Source organism: Cherax quadricarinatus, chromosome 72 (assembly GCF_038502225.1).
Source record: "Cherax quadricarinatus isolate ZL_2023a chromosome 72, ASM3850222v1, whole genome shotgun sequence".
Lineage (NCBI taxonomy): Eukaryota > Metazoa > Arthropoda > Malacostraca > Decapoda > Parastacidae > Cherax > Cherax quadricarinatus.
In genome coordinates, this window is record NC_091363.1 from 2,033,120 (window position 1) to 2,055,736 (window position 22,617).

Sequence of the window (22,617 nt, forward strand, 5' to 3'; positions counted from 1 at the left end):
TGGAGACCAAGTGACTAATTTTCACTGAGGTCTTTGGTTAGCTGGTCTCGTTAATTACCTTGTTACATCTACAGCCTGGTCACTATAATTAGCTTATTAGGTTAATAATGTTTTAAGTCTGTCGACTACACTAGGATCATTAAGACTGCATCTGACCACCAGACAAGAATAATTTATAATATAAACTGAGTACATGTGTGTATATATATATATATATATATATATATATATATATATATATATATATATATATATATATATATATATATATATATATATTATAGTGAGAGAAACACGGTTCTCGGTGTATATATCCTATATATATTATTGATACTGCAAGTCACCTCAGTACTAGTATTAATTAAGGTAGTTTAACAATGAGAATAAGGACTAAAGTAAAGACTTGGGGTATGTAAATTAACATATACATTTCTGGGTGTATATACCTGATGGTGGGGCATGGAGGAGGGTATATTATGTGTTAAGTGGGTAGCAGAGTGGCTTGGCTGTTACCTTAGGAAGGGCTGAGTCTATTCATAACCACCTACCACGTCACCACCTCCTACTCCTCCAATCCCGCCCTGGTAATGGTGATTAACCATCCCCCAATCTGCGCTACCTGTCCATTGCGGAGACTATATTGATCTTGAGACCCCCAAGTGATGGTGCAAGTGGGTAGTTAGGTGGGAGGGAGGTGGTGGTTGGCGCAGATGCAGGTGGTTGAAGCCGCAGTGCGCACACTCGGACGCCATCGTTACGGCCAATCCGCGTCCGCTACTGATGGTAAGGGTGGTTAACGACGACCTCCGTCTGAACCCTTGCACTGCGACCCTCACTACCCACTAAAAACCTATTCAAACCTTCCTTTCTCACCCTCTAACTAATTCATCCATCCATTAAACTATCTACTTATTAATTTAAACTAATTATCATACCTGTATTGTATAAACGAGACTATTATTAGGGAGAAATAACAGGGAGAGGAATGAAAAATAGTAGAATCGAACAGAGTCGTTGGCTGTAATTGTGGAGTTGACGACTGAGTTGCACTACCTTGTTGGGCAGTGGTGGCCTCGTTACCCCTTGTTTGGTGCCACGCTGGTCATTTGTGCCTCCGGGATGGCGCTATAGGCCTAGGGAGGTTAGTGTAAGGCCGCAGGAGGCCTAGAGAGGAGGAATTATAGTCACGTGATGGTCTGGGGAGGTTTGTTTACATTGGTGTTTGTGATAAAGCACAGGTGATCCTTCTCACCTGGCCGGGCTCACCTAGGCCACCTCCACCAGGCCTACACACGGCCTACCACACTCTTTTGGCAGGACTATGAGGTGTGGAGGCCGTAAAGAGAGTGCAACTAACGAAGAGGAAGTTGTAGAGAGGTAAAATGTCAAGGGTTGTGGGTAGTGTGGCAATGGTCGTAAGCCAGCCAGGGTTGTGATGATAGTTATCACAATGACATCTCTCGCAAATTACCTCAATTTAGCCAAATTTGAGTTCTAATTTACATAAAAATGGATATTTTCAGAGGAAAATTGTAAATAATGTGGATAGATGAGTCATTTAAAGAATGAAAGTGTAATTTTGGTGGGTAAATACCACAAATGTTATTGTATAGCGTTTATTACTTAATTGTGCAACAGTTGTATTATAACATAAATGTCTGTTTGGTGAGTAATAGATGTAAGGACAACTTTATCAGCTTTCAGTTTTGTATTTATACAATAAAAGTTCACTACATAATATGAATTTGATAATTATAATTATAGTTATATACAATTAATACTTTGATTTAATCTAGTATATTACTGATTCATTTTCTTGGTTTATCCAAGGTTGAATTAACCAATATATGTTTATAGCAATTATGCACTTATTGTAACCATTTTATAAATATATCATTTTGTAGATTGCCAGATTAAAACTTACCTTATCTGTAGAGTACACCTAGCTTTACTTCGTGTGTTTTGTTAATATTATTTATTTGTGTATTATTTCTGTTGCTATGTAAGGAACCTGGTGTGAGACGTTGCTGCCAAGGCAATGACCCCAGGAACATTTAACAGATATATGACTTTCCTACAGTTCCTCAAAAAGATACAAATTTCTTGGGGTGTCCAATCTGCTCCATCCAAACACATATAATATTGTAAGCAACATATAATACATAAAGTAATTTGTATTAATTCCTTCAAGAATTCATATATTTTACAATAGTGTGTATTATAGTTTTCTGAAATGATAGCTTTTCTTTATATTGATGAATGAATTTGCATCTTAGTCATAATTACTGTGTGTATGGTGTAAGTACATGACAAAACTATAGAATATTAGCAGGAAAATGGACTGCATCCTGGTGAAGGGCTCAGGAACACAAACTAATATCCTCTCAGGATTAATAATCCCAATAAAGTTTTCTGTTAATATACAGTAATAATAATTAAAATAAGTATATGATATTCTTATTGAATGATGAAAAAATTCTTTTCATTTGCTCAGTATAATCAGCTTACTTTATAGCTATTTGTAAAATAAAATTCCCTACTACAAGATTGTTTTGAGACACTACTGGTAAATTAAGAAGAAAATTAAGAGTAAAGTCAGTTTATATATATATATATATATAATGCTGTAGAATACCAGTACATGTATATTTTAAAGTTAAACCTGGCAAATTAGTAATATTGTTATGTGGGCATAGTTGAACCTGCAAGAGTGGGCCTAATAGCTGTTTAATGCAGGAAAGTTTAATAGTAAAAGTTAGATTGTTTTGTGTACTAATTATTTACTTTGAGATGCTCCAGGTTATAATTGAGTTAGAATATGGAATCAGTATAGTAAACGACTTATAATTGAAGCTGGTTAACAAACTAGGTATGTGTGCCACAGTTGCTCTTAGAAATTAAAACATCTTAGAAACATTTGATATTTAATGTTCAGCATTCAGGCTATGAAAACCAGTGAATTCTAATATAGTTTGTATGTTTTACAGACTCCCTTAGGGGTTGCAAGGACAGATGGCATGGAGAGGGACAACTTAAGAATAAGAAAAACTAAATACTTGCACTCATGAAGAAGAGGCAATGTAGCAAGCGGAAGAAAAGAATGGAAAAGGAAAACAAACAGGAACATGAAATTAATTTAGAGCAAGAAACAGAAGTTGTAATTAAAAAAGAACAGAGGGAAATTCCAGAAAAACAAGAAGTAGCAGTTACCATTAAAAAGGAGCAAAATGAAGAGAAAGAAGAAAATCAAGAGGATGAAGATGAAGAAAAAGAGTCCTCACAATCCCCACAACCACCGGCATCAGCAGTGTCGCCACCTTCAACATCCATGGGGCCAGAAGAAGCTGTTGTAGCTCAGTTAAACCAGCTGCAACAAACAGTAGTTTCTCATATACTGCAGTACCAAGCAGGAGTTATGGCTCAGTTTCAGCAGGTTAGCTAAGCCATGTAGTGACTGTGTTCCTCTGCTCTGCTCTGTGCATTTCTCTTGTATTCTTCAGTTTTGGCTTCTTTTTCTTCCTCATATTTCTTATTTAATTTTTTAATTTTTATATTTTGCTTCTTTTTTGCTTTTGCTTCCTTCTCCTTATGCCTATATTCTCCTATTTTTTCATAAGCTTTCTTTCTCTCCGCATTGTATTATAACTACTGAAACCTGCTGCCATACAATAGGCAATGAAATAAATGCAGTTTCCATCTACAAATAATTTAAGTTAATGTAATATGTGTGCTAAATCTCCTTATATTTATTATTTATATTGAGTGCTAAATTTGCCTGAGTCATTTAGTGCAGTGAGTGTTGTAAGCTTGATCCTCCATCTAATCATGGCCTAATCTCATCAATGAAACTAGGGCCCTTATGTGTTATGTAAATTTCTGAAATGTTCTATTAGTCCATTATGGCATAGTACAGTATATCCCTCAGTAAACTAATTCTATAGGAGCATTGCTTTGTGGCCATACATCTTTTTTAATCAGGAGGCCATCTTGGTGAAACATTTATTAAACTAAAGCCATTGCTCTGCAGTTGGTTTGAGATGTGCATCAGTCCACATGTAGTTGGAGTATGGCAAATAGGGGTAGTGCAGGAATTTCTATACCAGGTGGGCTTAGGGGCGGCTGTCTGGTTTTTATTACTGGATTACTGTTTTTATTTGGGGGGCTTGGGGAGGCTAAGGAAATTTTTGAGGGGTTGAAGGACCCCCAAATCCCTCCCTTGGTGCTACCCCTGATGGCATTACCAATATGGGGTTAAGAAAAAACAGCAAAAATAAACCGCTGTTCACCAATATGATAAAGACTGGTGAAATGTCATAGAAAGGGTCTTTTCTTTAAAACCATTAATCCACATATTGAACTTAAAAGTTTGGTAGCTAAGAATTTATTAAGAATTGACACAGTATTGAGTTTTTGTTTTATTTTGCTTTCACAGCTTCAGCAGCAAATGTTATCACAGCTAAGTTCCAATACTCAACCAGAAGTCACCATCACACCTCAGGTTAAGAATGAGCGCAAGCGTCCTGCGTCAAGTATGAGCAACAACAATGAGAATCAAGAAGGTACAGTCACCAGAGCTTTTCCAATTTTAAGTGTTAACATTTTTGTTCATTTTTAACCCTATATTTCACATGCATAAAGTACATTCAACTATACATGTCTCACCTCTACATTCTTTTTCATAAATATTGAATTCCCAATTTGTCTCATTTTTGTTAGTCTTTGGGTATTGCCTTTTTTTTTTTCTACATAACTGGAGTTAGCAGATGATAAATGCTTCACAAATAGGATTGTCAACAAGTATTACATATATCTGGCTTTGTTAAATTCTTTAAAGTTTGTTATCTTTGAAGATGATTAAATAGATGGAAAATTCAACAAGGAGCTCTTCTCTCAGGAAAGGTAAATTATGATTTATGTTGATTTGGAAAATTTTTTGTGAATTGTTTTTAACATAGGCTGTCTCCCACTAAGGTAGTGTGATCCAAGAAAGGAAATTCAGTCACCATCATTCACTCAATAGCTGTCTTGCCAGAAGTGCATGGATATCACAATTCAAATGACATTTCAAACTGCAACATCCCTGCCCTTTCTTCAAAGGACAGGCACTGTATTTCCCACTGTCAGGAGTCAAGTCCAACTGACCAGTTTCCCTGAATTCCTTCATGTTACCTTGCTCACACTCCAAAAGTGCTTCAGTCATAAAAAGCACTCACAGATCCAGCATGTTCTCACAAGCCTGCTGGTTGCACCTAACACTCAAAACCCTATTTACCCCTCTCCTTTCAACCCTTTCTAGGACAATCCTTACCTCTCTTTCCTTCCACTCCAGGTTTGTACACACCTTGGTCATTCTTTTCTGCCCCCTCTTTTCTAAATGTTAAACCATCAATAACCCCTCCTCATCTCTGATATATACCTTAAGTAACCCCATGATTTCTAATTTGCTCTCAACAATAACATTTCCACTGGCTCTAGCTGCCTTCTTGCTGCAGCATTTAAAGCGGTTTGGAGGGATATGTTGTGTATCTTTATACGTATATGCTTCTAAACTGCTGTGTTCTTAGCACCTCTGCAAAAACAGTGATTATGTGTGAGTGAGGTGAAAGTGTTGAATGATGATGAAAGTATTTTCTTTTTGGGGATTTTCTTTCTTTTTTGGGTCACCCTGCCTCGGTGGGAGACGGCCGACTTGTTGAAAAAGAAAAAAAAAAAAACCTTATACCTATATAGAAGTGTTGGTACCAGTAAACTCCAGTATATTTTTTGCCTTCACAGATAACCTTTCTTTCCACACCACCTACCATTTTCCCTCATCTATTCTATGGTTCACCTTATCTTTCATAGACCCATCTATATACTCCTCTCTGACTTAATAGCCAATCTTTCATTGCCTAGTTTTTTGTTATTCTTGTCACCTTGCTTTTTAATTTCCTTCTTTTATATCTCCTTCCAAATTCATCCACTAATCTTTGCAACTTTTGTAAAGGTTAGTGATCAACATTTACTTTTATTGGCTGAATATAAAATGGTCTTTACATTTATGTGATAATAATATATTAAATAAAGAAATATTACTTTTGTATTATGATTTTTAATCTGATTTACTCACCATTTCAATTCTTTTCAAAACTTTTTCTTATTCTCAGCAAAAGTTTGTGACAGTCTTTTCCCAAATTATTGCTTGAAAGTTGCGTTCCTTTATGCCCATTTACATTTCTTTATATTGCACTTGTACACCACTCATTTATACTATTTTGCACTGCCCATTTACACACATTTATACCATCTATTTACACTTACTTGTACCACCCCCTCACATTTTTTTCCCCACCATCCATTTCATTACATTTCTTTACAGTATGTTCCCTTGCATTGTATTTCTTGATATTTACATTGTATTTCTTGATATTTATTAGCTTTACATTAATAAATAAAATTCCGTAGCATGAAATAAAATTAGCCACACTGCAAATTGTGAATATGTAACATGATCTGATTTTGCAAAAAATATAATTATTTCATAATTCATATATTCTTTAGTTTGGTGGCTATTTTAACAAATTTTATTGTTTATGTTATCTCTTGCAGATTGTAGTCAGGTTGGAGAGATGCAATTTAAGCGCAAACGCACAGCATTCAATGAAAAACAATATAAAGTTCTGGAGGTTTGTTTCTCTTATGATATTTAGTAGCTTTTCTCATATGGCTGTATGAGATGTAATAATAATATTTAAATTTAATGAAGACTAAGTGTAAATACTAGTTGTAATCAATAGGTATAAGAGTGCACAACTAGCCCACAAATTTGAAGTGGAAGCTAGAAGATATTTTGGTCTGTTCTGAGCCATCATCAAGTCATGAGAACAAGCCACAGTGTTGTCAAGTTTCAGTTTCTAATTTTTGGATTGTGAATTGTTCTAGCTATGGTATTGTGACTTCTGTTCTTAAGGGAAAAACAAAAATTTGGTAAATAGAATTTGGAGAATATTTGAGAGGTTTGTAGAGGGGCTGGTAATAGTAACATGAGCCTTTTTTCAAGTCATTGATTTAATAAACTTGTAAATGAAGTGAAATATCATTATTTTCCATACTGAGTAAGTTTCATATGTTTTGGTGTGTCAGTATTCTAAAATCATTCAAGTTACAACACGAGACAGTGTATGCATGGTGTCTTATTGTTTGTAATAAATCGTTATCAGGATGCACACATGGATAACCATTCGACAAAAATGTCGACCATACATGTTTGGAGTGACATCTGAACTGTCATATCTGAACGTCTGTGCAAAGACAGTGATTATGTGTGATTGACAGTGAAAGTGTTTCTTTTTTGGGTCACCCTGCCTCGGTGGGAGACAGCCGACGTGTTAAAAAATTGTAAACAAGAAATGGAAAGAATTCTTTTTTTAAGATCTTTCGTATGTATTATGAATGAAAATTAATGTGGAAAATAACTCTTTTTTTTTTCACTGGCAGGTGAAAGCAATGAGTATACAGTGGAACCTCAGTACTCGAACAACTCCCTACTCAAACAATTTAGTATTCGAACACTTTGTTCAGTAAAAAAGTCGCCTTGTAGACGACTGTTTGCTTGGCACTCGACCAAACAAACACGACCTGTCAGAACTTCGCTGTAAACTATTTCATGTTTCTTTGCATTTCTGGTGTTTTTTTTATATTGCATCTTTGTATAAAAAAGTTACCATGGGGCCTAAGAAGATTAGTGATAACAGCCAGGCCAACAAAAAAGAAAATTGGTTGGGAAAAATTCGTTCGGTACTCAAACAGCCTTCTGGAACAAATTAAGTCTGAGCACGGAGGATCCACTGTATATGTATCCCACTAGTATGTATATGTTTTAACTAATTTTGAAAATTTAAAGAGTATCTCTGTACCTGGTATGAAAAGTGATAGAATTCCAAAGTTGGAAAAGAGGGGGTGATGAACTTCTTACTAATAGCCATTTATTTTCCAAACAGACAACATTTGAGCATAACAACTTTCCCGAGCCAATTGACCAACACTGCATTGCTTTAAGAATTAAAACGCCCTATCGCAGTATCAAAATGTGGTTTCAGAATAGAAGAGCAAGCATTCGCAAACGCTTGCCACCTAAGGACAGAGGTAAGAAATATACAGTAGTCCTTAGCTTCCTATAAATGACGGATAAAATTTTATATCTATTTATAACTTAAGTTCTTCACTGCATAGAAGAATTCACAACTGACCCAGAATTTCAAGAGGTAATTTTAGACTATATTCTGGTCCATCCTAGATTATTGTCAAGCTATGACTGAGAGGGAAAGGAGAGAAAATCAGGAGGGAGGTCAGGTGAAAAGGTTAGGAGAATGCCAGAGAACAGGTCTGGTAAAGACATGAAGAGAGAGCCAGAAGACAGGTCAGGTAAAAAGACGAGTAGAAAAGGAAATTATCGAAATGTCCACTAAAATTTCCTCTCCAATTTGTGAGCTAGTTGTGAATTGTTCCAGCCATGGTATTATTTTTATTCTCCAAAGTAGGTGTGAAAATTTCTGTTTATCTATATATTGACTCGCTTATAACCCTTACACTATGTCTTAATGTCCAGCAGTCTCTAGCTTCACAGCCTTACACAGCTTCATGCTGAGTCACTTGCATTATTGCTCTGTGCAGTCAACCCCAAATTTAATAGACATTGATTTAACAAACTTTGGAAATAAGGGACAAAATCCACTTTGCAAGTTGATTTGGAAACAAGGTCCTTTGGTTACTTAATAGTTCATTATTATTATGGTCTTGGCAAAACCATCTTATCTCTGACCACCACATTTGTCATCACTGGTTATCTGCTTCCCCTTTATTAGTCAGTCAGTCAGTTAATCAAGAGTTTACTGTACTTTCATCTTACTTTCAACTGCTGTTTTCATTCGCATTCTTTCACCTTGGCTCTTTGTAATAGTGTTAATTCCTGCTTTTCCTTTAGAATTTTTATTTTCTACTGCTAGCTATCCATTACATTCCTATTTTCTGAGTAGAATGGGAGTGGTGGAGGCTTGCTTCTTCATCTACTAATCATGGCTCTGTGTCTGACTAATCAGATGTTGGTAATTGCACCAGTAGTACTGTACATAATTAACCCGCATATAGGAGACTGAAACTCATGACGACTTTATGATCATAATTGGACCATAAACTAGCCCAAGTTGGACCGAAACGTCGTCATAAATTTCAGTCTCCTATGTGTGGGTTATATATGTATTATTCCAGTTATGTTATTGTGCCTTCTTATTGTTCACTAGTAGTACTGTACAAAAATAATATGGTATTAGTATTAATTTTCTGTGTAATTAATTTTATTCATTATTATTTATTATCATAGGTGTGGCACCAGGGGACAGCAAAACATTCAAGAATGCAAGTGATCCTGATGCTCGGTGGTACTGCATTCAATGCCCCTCTACTTTTATTGCAAAGAAGTAAGTGTTAGCAGTTTTGAAGTAGTACTGAATAATTCTTTTGAGTTTAATGTTTTTTATAATAGTAAGAATAATAATAATAATAATGGAAACATTTTGTAAAAAAAAGTCAGTACTCTATCATAGTTTGTTGTAGTGTTTCTTAATAATAGATTGGAGTCTGTTGCTGCATTTTGTTTTGTGACCGTAGGGATGATTGATAGAGTTGGATAAAACGAAAGTGGTGAAAAATTTGTGTGAAATAGCGTAACTTGGAGTAGACTCAAGGTTTCAGATTAAGGTTAGCATTATATGGCGTTATCACAAAGATTAGTACAGTACTGTCAATCATTTACTATACCATGAAGAACTAGGCCCAGGGGAGAAAGTTTCTCTGGCCAGGGTGAAGGTGAGCATAAAAAAGAGTAGGGTATTAAGAGTTTTTTTTTTTTTTTTTTTTTTTCAACAAGTCGGCCGTCTCCCACCGAGGCAGGGTGACCCAAAAAAGAAAGAAAATCCCCAAAAAGAAAATACTTTCATCATCATTCAACACTTTCACCACACTCGCACATTATCACTGTTTTTGCAGAGGTGCTCAGAATACAACAGTCTAGAAGCATAAACATATAAAGATACACAACATATCCCTCCAAACTGCCAATATCCCAAACCCCTCCTTTAAAGTGCAGGCATTGTACTTCCCATTTCCAGGACTCAAGTCCGACTATATGAAAATAACCGGTTTCCCTGAATCCCTTCACTAAATATTACCCTGCTCACACTCCAACAGATCGTCAGGTCCCAAGTACCATTCGTCTCCATTCACTCCTATCTAACACGCTCACGCACGCTTGCTGGAAGTCCAAGCCCCTTACCCACAAAACCTCCTTTACCCCCTCTCTCCAACCCTTTCGAGGACGACCCCTACCCCGCCTTCCTTCCCCTATAGATTTATATGCTTTCCATGTCATTCTACTGTGATCCATTCTCTCTAAATGACCAAACCACCTCAACAACCCCTCTTCTGCCCTCTGACTAATACTTTTATTAACTCCACACCTTCTCCTAATTTCCACACTCCGAATTTTCTGCATAATATTTACACCACACATTGCCCTTAAACAGGACATCTCCGCTGCCTCCAACCGTCTCCTCGCTGCTGCATTTACCACCCAAGCTTCACACCCATATAAGAGTGTTGGTACTACTATACTTTCATACATTCCCTTCTTTGCCTCCATAGATAACGTTTTTTGACTCCACATATACCTCAACGCACCACTCACCTTTTTTCCCTCATCAATTCTATGATTAACCTCATCCTTCATAAATCCATCCGCCGACACGTCAACTCCCAAGTATCTGAAAACATTCACTTCTTCCATACTCCTCCTCCCCAATTTGATATCCAATTTTTCTTTATCTAAATCATTTGACACCCTCATCACCTTACTCTTTTCTATGTTCACTTTCAACTTTCTACCTTTACACACATTCCCAAACTCATCCACTAACCTTTGCAATTTTTCTTTAGAATCTCCCATAAGCACAGTATCATCAGCAAAAAGTAACTGTGTCAATTCCCATTTTGAATTTGATTCCCCATAATTTAATCCCACCCCTCTCCCAAACACCCTAGCATTTACTTCCTTTACAACCCCATCTATAAATATATTAAACAACCATGGTGACATTACACATCCCTGTCTAAGACCTACTTTTACCGGGAAGTAGTCTCCCTCTCTTCTACACACCCTAACCTGAGCCTCACTATCCTCATAAAAACTCTTTACAGCATTTAATAACTTACCACCTATTCCATATACTTGCAACATCTGCCACATTGCTCCTCTATCCACTCTATCATATGCCTTTTCTAAATCCATAAATGCAATAAAAACTTCCCTATCTTTATCTAAATACTGTTCACATATATGCTTCAATGTAAACACCTGATCTACACATCCCCTACCCACTCTAAAACCTCCTTGCTCATCCGCAATCCTACATTCTGTCTTACCTCTAATTCTTTCAATTATAACCCTACCGTACACTTTTCCTGGTATACTCAGTAAGCTTATTCCTCTATAATTTTTACAGTCTCTTTTGTCCCCTTTCCCTTTATATAAAGGGACTATACATGCTCTCTGCCAATCCCTAGGTACCTTCCCCTCTTTCATACATTTATTAAACAAAAGTACCAACCACTCCAACACTATATCCCCCCCTGCTTTTAACATTTCTGTCATGATCCCATCAGTTCCAGCTGCTTTACCCCCTTTCATTTTACGTAATGCCTCACGTACCTCCCCCACACTTACATTCTGCTCTTCTTCACTCCTAAAAGATGGTATACCTCCCTGACCAGTGCATGAAATTACTGCCTCTGTTTCTTCCTTAACATTTAAAAGTTCCTCAAAATATTCTCGCCATCTACCCAATACCTCCATCTCCCCATCTACTAACTCCCCTACTCTGTTTTTAACTGACAAATCCATATTTTCCCTAGGCTTTCTTAACTTGTTTAACTCACTCCAAAATTTTTTCTTATTTTCATTAAAATTTCTTGACAGTGCCTCTCCCACTCTATCATCTGCTCTCCTTTTGCACTCTCTCACCACTCTCTTTACCTTTCTTTTACTCTCCATATACTCTGCTCTTCTTATAACACTTCTGCTTTGTAAAAACCTCTCATAAGCTACCTTTTTCTCTTTTATCACACCCTTTACTTCATCATTCCACCAATCACTCCTCTTTCCTCCTGCCCCCACCCTCCTATAACCACAAACTTCTGCCCCACATTCTAATACTGCATTTTTAAAACTATTCCAACCCTCTTCAACCCCCCCACTACTCATCTTTGCACTAGCCCACCTTTCTGCCAATAGTCGCTTATATCTCACCCGAACTTCCTCCTCCCTTAGTTTATACACTTTCACTTCCCTCTTACTTGTTGTTGCCACCTTCCTCTTTTCCCATCTACCTCTTACTCTAACTGTAGCTACAACTAAATAATGATCCGATATATCAGTTGCCCCTCTATAAACATGTACATCCTGGAGCCTACCCATCAACCTTTTATCCACCAATACATAATCTAATAAACTACTTTCATTACGTGCTACATCATACCTTGTATATTTATTTATCCTCTTTTTCATAAAATATGTATTACTTATTACCAAATTTCTTTCTACACATAGCTCAATTAAAGGCTCCCCATTTACATTTACCCCTGGCACCCCAAATTTACCTACTACTCCCTCCATAACATTTTTACCCACTTTAGCATTAAAATCCCCAACCACCATTACTCTCACACTTGATTCAAAACTCCCCACGCATTCACTCAACATTTCCCAAAATCTCTCTCTCTCCTCTACACTTCTCTCTTCTCCAGGTGCATACACGCTTATTATAACCCACTTTTCACATCCAATCTTTATTTTACTCCACATAATCCTTGAATTAATACATTTATAGTCCCTCTTTTCCTGCCATAGCTTATCCTTCAACATTATTGCTACTCCTTCTTTAGCTCTAACTCTATTTGAAACCCCTGACCTAATCCCATTTATTCCTCTCCACTGAAACTCTCCCACCCCCTTCAGCTTTGTTTCACTTAAAGCCAGGACATCCAGCTTCTTCTCATTCATAACATCCACAATCATCTCTTTCTTATCATCTGCACAACATCCACGCACATTCAGACTTCCCACTTTGACAATTTTCTTCTTCTTATTCTTTTTAGTAATCTTTACAGGAAAAGGGGTTACTAGCCCATTGTTCCCGGCATTTTAGTTGACTTTTACAACACGCATGGCTTACGGAGGAAAGATTCTTATTCCACTTCCCCATGGATATAAAAGGAAAATTAATAAGACCAAGAACTATTAAGATAAAATCAAAGAAAACTCAGATGAGTGTGTATAAATAAATGTGTACATGTATGTGTAGTGTGACCTAAGTGTAAGTAGAAGTAGCAAGACATGCCTGTAATCTTGCATATTTATGAGACAGACAAAAGACATCAGCAATCCTACCATCATGTAAAACAATCACAGGCTTCGTTTTACACTCACTTGGCAGGACGGTAGTACCTCCCTGGGTGGTTGCTGTCTACCAACCTACTACTATAAATTAAGAGTTAATTAAGAGTTAATTAAGAGTTAAGAGTTATAATTGAAAGAATTAAGAGTAAGACGGAGAATAGGATAGCAGATGAACAAGGAGGCTTTAGGAAAGGTAGGGGGTGTGTGGACCAGGTGTTTACAGTGAAACATATAAGTGAACAGTATTTAGATAAGGCTAAAGAGGTCTTTGTGGCATTTATGGATTTGGAAAAGGCGTATGACAGGGTGGATAGGGGGGCAATGTGGCAGATGTTGCAAGTGTATGGTGTAGGAGGTAGGTTACTGAAAGCAGTGAAGAGTTTTTACGAGGATAGCGAGGCTCAAGTTAGAGTATGTAGGAAAGAGGGAAATTTTTTCCCAGTAAAAGTAGGCCTTAGACAAGGATGTGTGATGTCACCGTGGTTGTTTAATATATTTATAGATGGGGTTGTAAGAGAAGTAAATGCGAGGGTCTTGGCAAGAGGCGTGGAGTTAAAAGATAAAGAATCACACACAAAGTGGGAGTTGTCACAGCTGCTCTTTGCTGATGATACTGTGCTCTTGGGAGATTCTGAAGAGAAGTTGCAGAGATTGGTGGATGAATTTGGTAGGGTGTGCAAAAGAAGAAAATTAAAGGTGAATACAGGAAAGAGTAAGGTTATGAGGATAACAAAAAGATTAGGTGATGAAAGATTGAATATCAGATTGGAGGGAGAGAGTATGGAGGAGGTGAACGTATTCAGATATTTGGGAGTGGACGTGTCAGCGGATGGGTCTATGAAAGATGAGGTGAATCATAGAATTGATGAGGGAAAAAGAGTGAGTGGTGCACTTAGGAGTCTGTGGAGACAAAGAACTTTGTCCTTGGAGGCAAAGAGGGGAATGTATGAGAGTATAGTTTTACCAACGCTCTTATATGGGTGTGAAGCGTGGGTGATGAATGTTGCAGCGAGGAGAAGGCTGGAGGCAGTGGAGATGTCATGTCTGAGGGCAATGTGTGGTGTGAATATAATGCAGAGAATTCGTAGTTTGGAAGTTAGGAGGAGGTGCGGGATTACCAAAACTGTTGTCCAGAGGGCTGAGGAAGGGTTGTTGAGGTGGTTCGGACATGTAGAGAGAATGGAGCGAAACAGAATGACTTCAAGAGTGTATCAGTCTGTAGTGGAAGGAAGGCGGGGTAGGGGTCGGCCTAGGAAGGGTTGGAGGGAGGGGGTAAAGGAGGTTTTGTGTGCGAGGGGCTTGGACTTCCAGCAGGCATGCGTGAGCGTGTTTGATAGGAGTGAATGGAGACAAATGGTTTTTAATACTTGACGTGCTGTTGGAGTGTGAGCAAAGTAACATTTATGAAGGGATTCAGGGAAACCGGCAGGCCGGACTTGAGTCCTGGAGATGGGAAGTACAGTGCCTGCACTCTGAAGGAGGGGTGTTAATGTTGCAGTTTAAAAACTGTAGTGTAAAGCACCCTTCTGGCAAGACAGTGATGGAGTGAATGATGGTGAAAGTTTTTCTTTTTCGGGCCACCCTGCCTTGGTGGGAATCGGCCGGTGTGATAATAAAAAATAATAAATTAAGAGTTAAGAAAAAGTTTAGATGGTAAAAGACTAAAAGTTTCAGTAAGAGATAGCTGGGGTAAGCTGAAGTTATCCTTAAGATCAAGGAGTGCTGTGAATAATATGCAGAGAATAAAGAGTGACTAAATTAGAAGACAGTGTGGTGGAATAAAAGTTATAATTCATTTAAGAAATGGATGAGGGGTTGTTGAGATGGTATAGTCATTTGAAAAGCATGGAACAAGATAGCTTGACTGAGAGGGTATATAAATCTTAGAAAAGGCATATGATAGAGTGGATAGAGGAGCAATGTGGCAGATGTTGCAAGTATATGGAATAGGTGGTAAGTTATTAAATGCTGTAAAGAGTTTTTATGAAGATAGTGAGGCTCAGGTTAGGGTGTGTAGAAGAGAGGGAGACTATTTCCCGGTAAAAGTAGGTCTTAGACAGGGATGTGTAATGTCACCATGGTTGTTTAATATATTTATAGATGGGGTTGTTAAGGAAGTAAATGCTAGGGTGTTTGGGAGAGGGGTGGGATTAAATTATGGGGAATCAAATTCAAAATGGGAATTGACACAGTTACTTTTTGCTGATGATACTGTGCTTATGGGAGATTCTAAAGAAAAATTGCAAAGGTTAGTGGATGAGTTTGGGAATGTGTGTAAAGGTAGAAAGTTGAAAGTGAACATAGAAAAGAGTAAGGTGATGAGGGTGTCAAATGATTTAGATAAAGAAAAATTGGATATCAAATTGGGGAGGAGGAGTATGGAAGAAGTGAATGTTTTCAGATACTTGGGAGTTGACGTGTCGGCGGATGGATTTATGAAGGATGAGGTTAATCATAGAATTGATGAGGGAAAAAAGGTGAGTGGTGCGTTGAGGTATATGTGGAGTCAAAAAACGTTATCTATGGAGGCAAAGAAGGGAATGTATGAAAGTATAGTAGTACCAACACTCTTATATGGGTGTGAAGCTTGGGTGGTAAATGCTGCAGCGAGGAGACGGTTGGAGGCAGCGGAGATGTCCTGTTTAAGGGCAATGTGTGGTGTAAATATTATGCAGAAAATTCGGAGTGTGGAAATTAGGAGAAGGTGTGGAGTTAATAAAAGTATTAGTCAGAGGGCAGAAGAGGGGTTGTTGAGGTGGTTTGGTCATTTAGAGAGAATGGATCACAGTAGAATGACATGGAAAGCATATAAATCTATAGGGGAAGGAAGGCGGGGTAGGGGTCGTCCTCGAAAGGGTTGGAGAGAGGGGGTAAAGGAGGTTTTGTGGGTAAGGGGCTTGGACTTCCAGCAAGCGTGCGTGAGCGTGTTAGATAGGAGTGAATGGAGACGAATGGTACTTGGGACCTGACGATCTGTTGGAGTGTGAGCAGGGTAATATTTAGTGAAGGGATTCAGGGAAACCGGTTATTTTCATATAGTCGGACTTGAGTCCTGGAAATGGGAAGTACAATGCCTGCACTTTAAAGGAGGGGTTTGGGATATTGGCAGTTTGGAGGGATATGTTGTGTATCTTTATATGTTTATGCTTCTAGACTGTTGTATTCTGAGCACCTCTGCAAAAACAGTGATAATGTGCGAGTGTGGTGAAAGTGTTGAATGATGATGAAAGTATTTTCTTTTTGGGGATTTTCTTTCTTTTTTGGGTCACCCTGCCTCGGTGGGAGACGGCCGACTTGTTGAAAAAAAAAAAAAAAAAAAAAAATTCAGGGACACCGGTTATTTTCATATAGTCGGACTTGAGTCCTGGAAATGGGAAGTACAATGCATGCACTTTAAAGGAGGGGTTTGGGATATTGGCAGTTTGGAGGGATATGTTGTGTATCTTTATATGTGTATGCTTCTAGACTGTTGTATTCTGAGCACCTCTGCAAAAACAGTGATAATGTGCGAGTGTGGTGAAAGTGTTGAATGATGATGAAAGTATTTTTCTTTTTGGGGATTTTCTTTCTTTTTTGGGTCACCCTGCCTCGGTGGGAGACGGCCGACTTGTTGAAAAAAAAAAAAAAAAAAAAAAAAAAAAAAATAGAAGATGCAGATGATGTTCGAATAAGGATTGAAAGGTAGGGTCTTTAGCACTAGTGGGCATGTGTGAATGTGTTAGATTGGGAGTGAGTGTAACAAAAGTGAGTTTTGGAGTTTAACATACAGTTGGAGTGTGAGCAAGGTAAAATTTATGAAAGGTTAAAGGGACTTTAGAATTCTGGAGTTAGGATGCACTCTACAGGATGAGTACTATCCATTTGAAATGGTAGCAATATGGGGATCTTTATCAGAAGATTTATGGATAGAGCTGATATTTGGGTAGATATTTTGAGATGATAGGAAATTAAGGAGGAGAAAAGAAAAGTCCTAGGTAGTAGGTTGGTAGACAGCAACCGCCCAGGGAGGTACTACCGTCCTGCCAAGTGAGTGTAAAACGAAAGCCTGTAATTGTTTTACATGATGGTAGGATTGCTGGTGTCCTTTTTTCTGTCTCATGAACATGCAAGTTTTCAGGTACGTCTTGCTACTTCTACTTACACTTAGGTCCCACTACACATACATGTACAAGCACATATATACACACCCCTCTGGGTTTTCTTCTATTTTCTTTCTAGTTCTTATTCTTGTTTATTTCCTCTTATCTCCATGGGGAAGTGGAACAGAATTCTTCCTCCGTAAGCCATGCGTGTTGTAAGAGGCGACTAAAATGCCGGGAGCAAGGGGCTAGTAACCTCTTCTCCTGTATATATTACTAAATGTAAAAGGAGAAACTTTCGTTTTTCCTTTTGGGCCACCCCGCCTCGGTGGGATACGGCCGGTGTGTTGAATGAAAGAAGAAAAGAAAAGTGCAGAAGATAGAAATTTGAGCAGGGGTGAAGGTGTTAAGATAGGATAATATATTGATATTTTATGGGAAGGTAAGAGTGGATGTTTATAATGGCCATTGATGAGTGTTTTCTATCAAAATAGTCTTACTCTGATTTTTACTCTTATTTTTTTCATTTGAATTTGGTGGTTTAACCTCAGCCATTACTATTTTTTCAGGTTTTTAGACAGCCATAAAGAAGCACATGAACGAGAGACTCTGTACTGCCCACATTGCAATATGGGATTCACTCACAAAGTGTTATTAGATACTCATAAAATATCAAAATGCAGCTCCAAAACTGGCATTGATTTGACTCACCTTGAGGAGGAGGAAGGATTGGATAACTCTGATGCTTATATTAAAGAAAACATTAAAAACATTACAAGACAATCACAGGCCAGTCAACAGAACTCACCAACACCACTTCAGGCTGCTTTACCTCTGCTGTTGCTACAAAAGTTGCAGAAACAACAGCAAATGCAAGAATCTCCTTCATCTCCCCCACCACTTATAGATGCAGAAATGTTGTCGCAGATGGAAGATAGTCGCTTGATAAAACAGCAGAAGCAGCGGTTGATGCAGCAGTTGCTGCTGGCACAGTTGCACCAAGTGCAGAAAGCTAGGTTACCAAAAGATGCAATAAAAGAAGAAAGAAATGCAAATGAAAAGCAAGAAGATAGCCAAACAGAAGAGAATCAGATTGAGGAAAAACAAGAAGACAAGCAAATACAGTTGCAGGAGCAGCAACAACAACTGCAGTTACAACTTCAGCATATACAGCAGCAGCATTTGCAGCACCAACTCTTACTTCAACAGCAAGAGATAAAGAGGGTACAGGAAGTACCAAAAGTCTCACTTACACTTGGTGGCTTAACTATATTTCCTGTGCCAGCATCAAGTTCACAGGAAACAAAGTTAAATGTGAAGAAAGAGATCAGGGACAGGGAAGATGAAGAAGAAAATAAAGAGGAGGAAGAAGAAAAGCAACCAATGACATTACAAGACCAAATATCTTCTATACTACAAAGTCACGGTCTCAAGTCTCCATGGAAAACACCTATCAACATAAAGTCTGAGCCGGTAGATACCATGCAGATGTCAAAGGAAAGAGAGTCCATGCAAGAGCAAATTGAGGCAATTCTTCGCCATCAGGAAGAACAGCGGCGCAAGTTAGAGAAAAATAATGAAGATGGTAAGAATTTTTTTTTTCTGTCTCTGAGGATTTTATTTAATGAAAATAATGGAATTATTTAATTTGCTGTATTTCCATCTGAAACAATATTTTCCAGAAGTTTTCAGGATACTAATAGCAGCACTCAATACTTAGTTTGCAGTTAGTTTTAGCTCTGGTTAAGCTATAAGATGTTGGGTGCTTACAAACCATACTGCGGGTCATGTTGGGTGCTTTGGAATGCTGTGCACTTAGAATAATTGAATAAAAGTTTTGAATATTTTCCCTATAGTGGTACTAACACTCTTATATGAGTATGAAGCATGAGTTTTAAATGTTGCAATGAGGAGGAGGCTGGAGATGTTGTGTCTGAGTGGAGATGTTGTGTCATAATTTGGAGATGAAAAGGATGTGCAGGGTTACTAAAAGTATTACCCAGGGGGCTGAGGAAGGGTTGTTGAGGTGTGTTGGGCATTTAGAAAGTATGCATAAACCTTTAGAGGAGGGAAAGAGGGGTAGGGGTCATCCTAGGAAAGATTATAGAGAGGGGGTAAAAGTGGCTTTGTGTGCAAAGGGCTTGGACATCAATAGGTGTGTGTGAGCATGTTAGGAGTAAGTGGAGGTAAGTAGCTTTTATAATGTGATGTTGGATTATGAGAATGGTAACATTTATGAAGGGATTCAGGAAAATTGGTCAGCTGGACTTGAGTCCTGGAGGTGGGAAGTACAGTGCCTGCACTTTGAAGGAGGGGTGGGGATATTGCAGTTTGGAGGGTCATCTGACTCACAAAATCATAATGACACGATTGCAAACAAACCGTACCACGGACAGGGATAGAACCCGCGATCAGAGAGTCTCAAAACTCCAGACCGTCGCGTTAGCCACTGGGTCAGCTGGCCACTGGGCAGTCTGTCCATGGTATGGTTTGGGTCATCTGAACTGTAATATCAGCACACCCTTGGCAAGACAGTGATAATGATGGCGAAAGTGTTTCTTTTCATTTTTGGATTATCCTACCTCTTTGGTAGATGGCCAGTGTGTTAAAAAAATTGACTTTGCATATTGCACTAGGGACAGCAAACATGACAGGAGTGGGAGATGGAGAAAGGGGATATAATGTCATAGCAGTGAGTAAATAATTTTCTTTCAAAGAATAGTGGAGAGATGTTAGAAATAGTGGCAAAGTACCTTATGTATTATATTAGGAATGTTCAAAGTCTCTCACACCTTACAAAGATGGCAATTTTTTTTATTTCATGACAGAAATAAAGCCCTTGGATTTTATGTGAAGTATTTTTATGTATCAAATTAAAAGATTGCAATTATTACAAAATTACACTATCAGTTATGGAAGTACAGTAAGTGATATGGTGATACTAACAACATGTGGATAAACACATTTATGTACAGTTCAGGGTATTTATTAAAGGGAATGTTTTAGAAAGTGGCTTTTATTTTCCTTCAGGACTAAAGAAGCCACTTGTGGCAGTATGTTTCCTTTAATAAATACCCTAAACTGTACAGTGTCTTTATGTATTGGTTATGTCCAAAATATTTGAACTATAGGGCTTACTGTATTAATAAAAGAAATAATTTAATTTTAATATTCATAAGGGAGAAAAAAGTTTTGAAGTTAATGTAATAAAGCAATAATTAGTAAAGATTTTCATGGAGAGTTTTGTAGCACATTTAAAATAAACACATTATTAACTGGGGTTCCACTGAAATTTTTTATATTATTAAGGACTTGTGTATAAATTATGTTGAGAACTACGAAGAAAAAGCTGTCTATTAGGTGTTTGTAAATTATTTGTTTAAGTACATGAGAATTCATGTCAGTAAAACTATTTAAAATATGACAGTAACTCAGTCATTGTTTTTTTCCTCAGATGTTACAGATGAAACTGACTTAAACAACATGAAGCGACACCGCAGAAGAACAACTGTATTTAATGAGGCTCAGCTACGCACACTGTACTTGCACTTCACGTATTGCAACTTTCCCGATCCTTCCATGTTTAAGATTATTGGCCACTTAACAAAGCTAGAACCTCAAGTCATTAAGATCTGGTTTCAGAATGAGAGGTCGAGACAAAGGAAACGAGCAACACACATTGTGGATGAAGGTTGATAACGTTTTTGTGTAACTACCGTCAGTGTGTATTTTGTCACATGATTTCTGAGTTTCTGGTGGTTGTAGCATGTACTACTTCCTTCTGAATTCCATATCACTGTGAGAAAGACTTTCTAGTAGCCATTTAACACAGTAATATAATTTTTAAGTTTACAGTGTTGTCCTGTTGTCTCTGTTAATGATCTTAAGACATTTTGATAGAGACTCTCATATCCCTTTATGATTATTTTGCCTCCTCTTTTTTCTAACAGTCAGTGAAGATATATTTTGTTGTTTTCACACTTTCCTCAAAACTTATTTTTTTTTAGCCTAAATTTTGTTGCATGTATTTGGAATTTATTTTTATTTTTTTTTTATTATCACACTGGCCGATTCCCACCAAGGCAGGGTGGCCCGAAAAAGAAAAACTTTCCTTAGGCAAATAGATAAATTAAAACCTAACAAATCCCCAGGCCCTGATGAACTGTATGCAAGGGTTCTAAAGGAATGTAAAGAGGAGCTTAGCACACCTTTGGCTAATCTTTTCAACATATCACTACAAACTGGCATGGTGCCAGATAAGTGGAAAATGGCAAATGTGATACCTATTTTCAAAACAGGTGACAGGTCCTTAGCTTCGAACTATAGACCAATAAGCCTAACCTCCATAGTGGGAAAATTTATGGAATCAATAATTGCCGAGGCAGTTCGTAGCCACCTTGAAAAGCATAAATTAATCAACGAATCTCAGCATGGTTTTACAAAGGGGCGTTCCTGCCTTACGAATTTATTAACTTTTTTCACTAAGGTATTTGAGGAGGTAGATCATGGTAATGAATATGATATTGTGTATATGGACTTCAGTAAGGCTTTTGACAGGGTCCCACATCAGAGACTATTGAGGAAAATTAAAGCACATGGAATAGGAGGAGAAATTTTTTCCTGGATAGAGGCATGGTTGACAAATAGGCAGCAGAGAGTTTGCATAAATGGGGAGAAATCAGAGTGGGGAAGCGTCACGAGCGGTGTTCCACAGGGGTCAGTGTTGGGCCCCCTGCTGTTCACAATCTACATAAACGATATAGATGAGGGCATAAAGAGCGACATCGGCAAGTTTGCCGATGACACCAAAATAGGCCGTCGAATTCATTCTGACGAGGACATTCGAGCACTCCAGGAAGATTTGAATAGACTGATGCAGTGGTCGGAGAAGTGGCAGATGCAGTTTAATATAGACAAATGCAAAGTTCTAAATGTTGGACAGGACAATAACCATGCCACATATAAACTAAATAATGTAGATCTTAATATTACGGATTGCGAAAAAGATTTAGGAGTTCTGGTTAGCAGTAATCTGAAACCAAGACAACAGTG

At 37.9% G+C, this 22,617-nt stretch overlaps 1 protein-coding gene across 5 annotated transcripts in view; it reads left to right on the top strand.

The window, feature by feature from the left end:
• Positions 1-663: 663 nt before the first annotated feature.
• LOC128701407 (uncharacterized) overlaps positions 664-22,617 on the top strand; it is a 68,464-nt gene continuing 46,510 nt past the window's right edge. Inside the window, exons 1-8 of one of the 5 annotated variants that reach the window (XM_070100279.1) lie at positions 664-783; positions 2,988-3,433; positions 4,433-4,559; positions 6,589-6,665; positions 7,980-8,124; positions 9,359-9,455; positions 18,135-19,150; positions 21,020-21,256. In XM_070100279.1, the coding sequence (XP_069956380.1) occupies positions 3,065-3,433; positions 4,433-4,559; positions 6,589-6,665; positions 7,980-8,124; positions 9,359-9,455; positions 18,135-19,150; positions 21,020-21,256 (2,068 nt within the window). In that variant the 5' untranslated portion in view covers positions 664-783; positions 2,988-3,064. Of the gene's footprint in view, positions 784-994; positions 1,142-1,162; positions 1,378-1,439; positions 1,666-1,942; positions 2,145-2,987; positions 3,434-4,432; positions 4,560-6,588; positions 6,666-7,979; positions 8,125-9,358; positions 9,456-18,134; positions 19,151-21,019; positions 21,257-22,617 lie in introns of those variants that run through there. The other 4 variants (XM_070100281.1, XM_070100277.1, XM_070100280.1 and 1 more) reach the window with 4 other exon arrangements.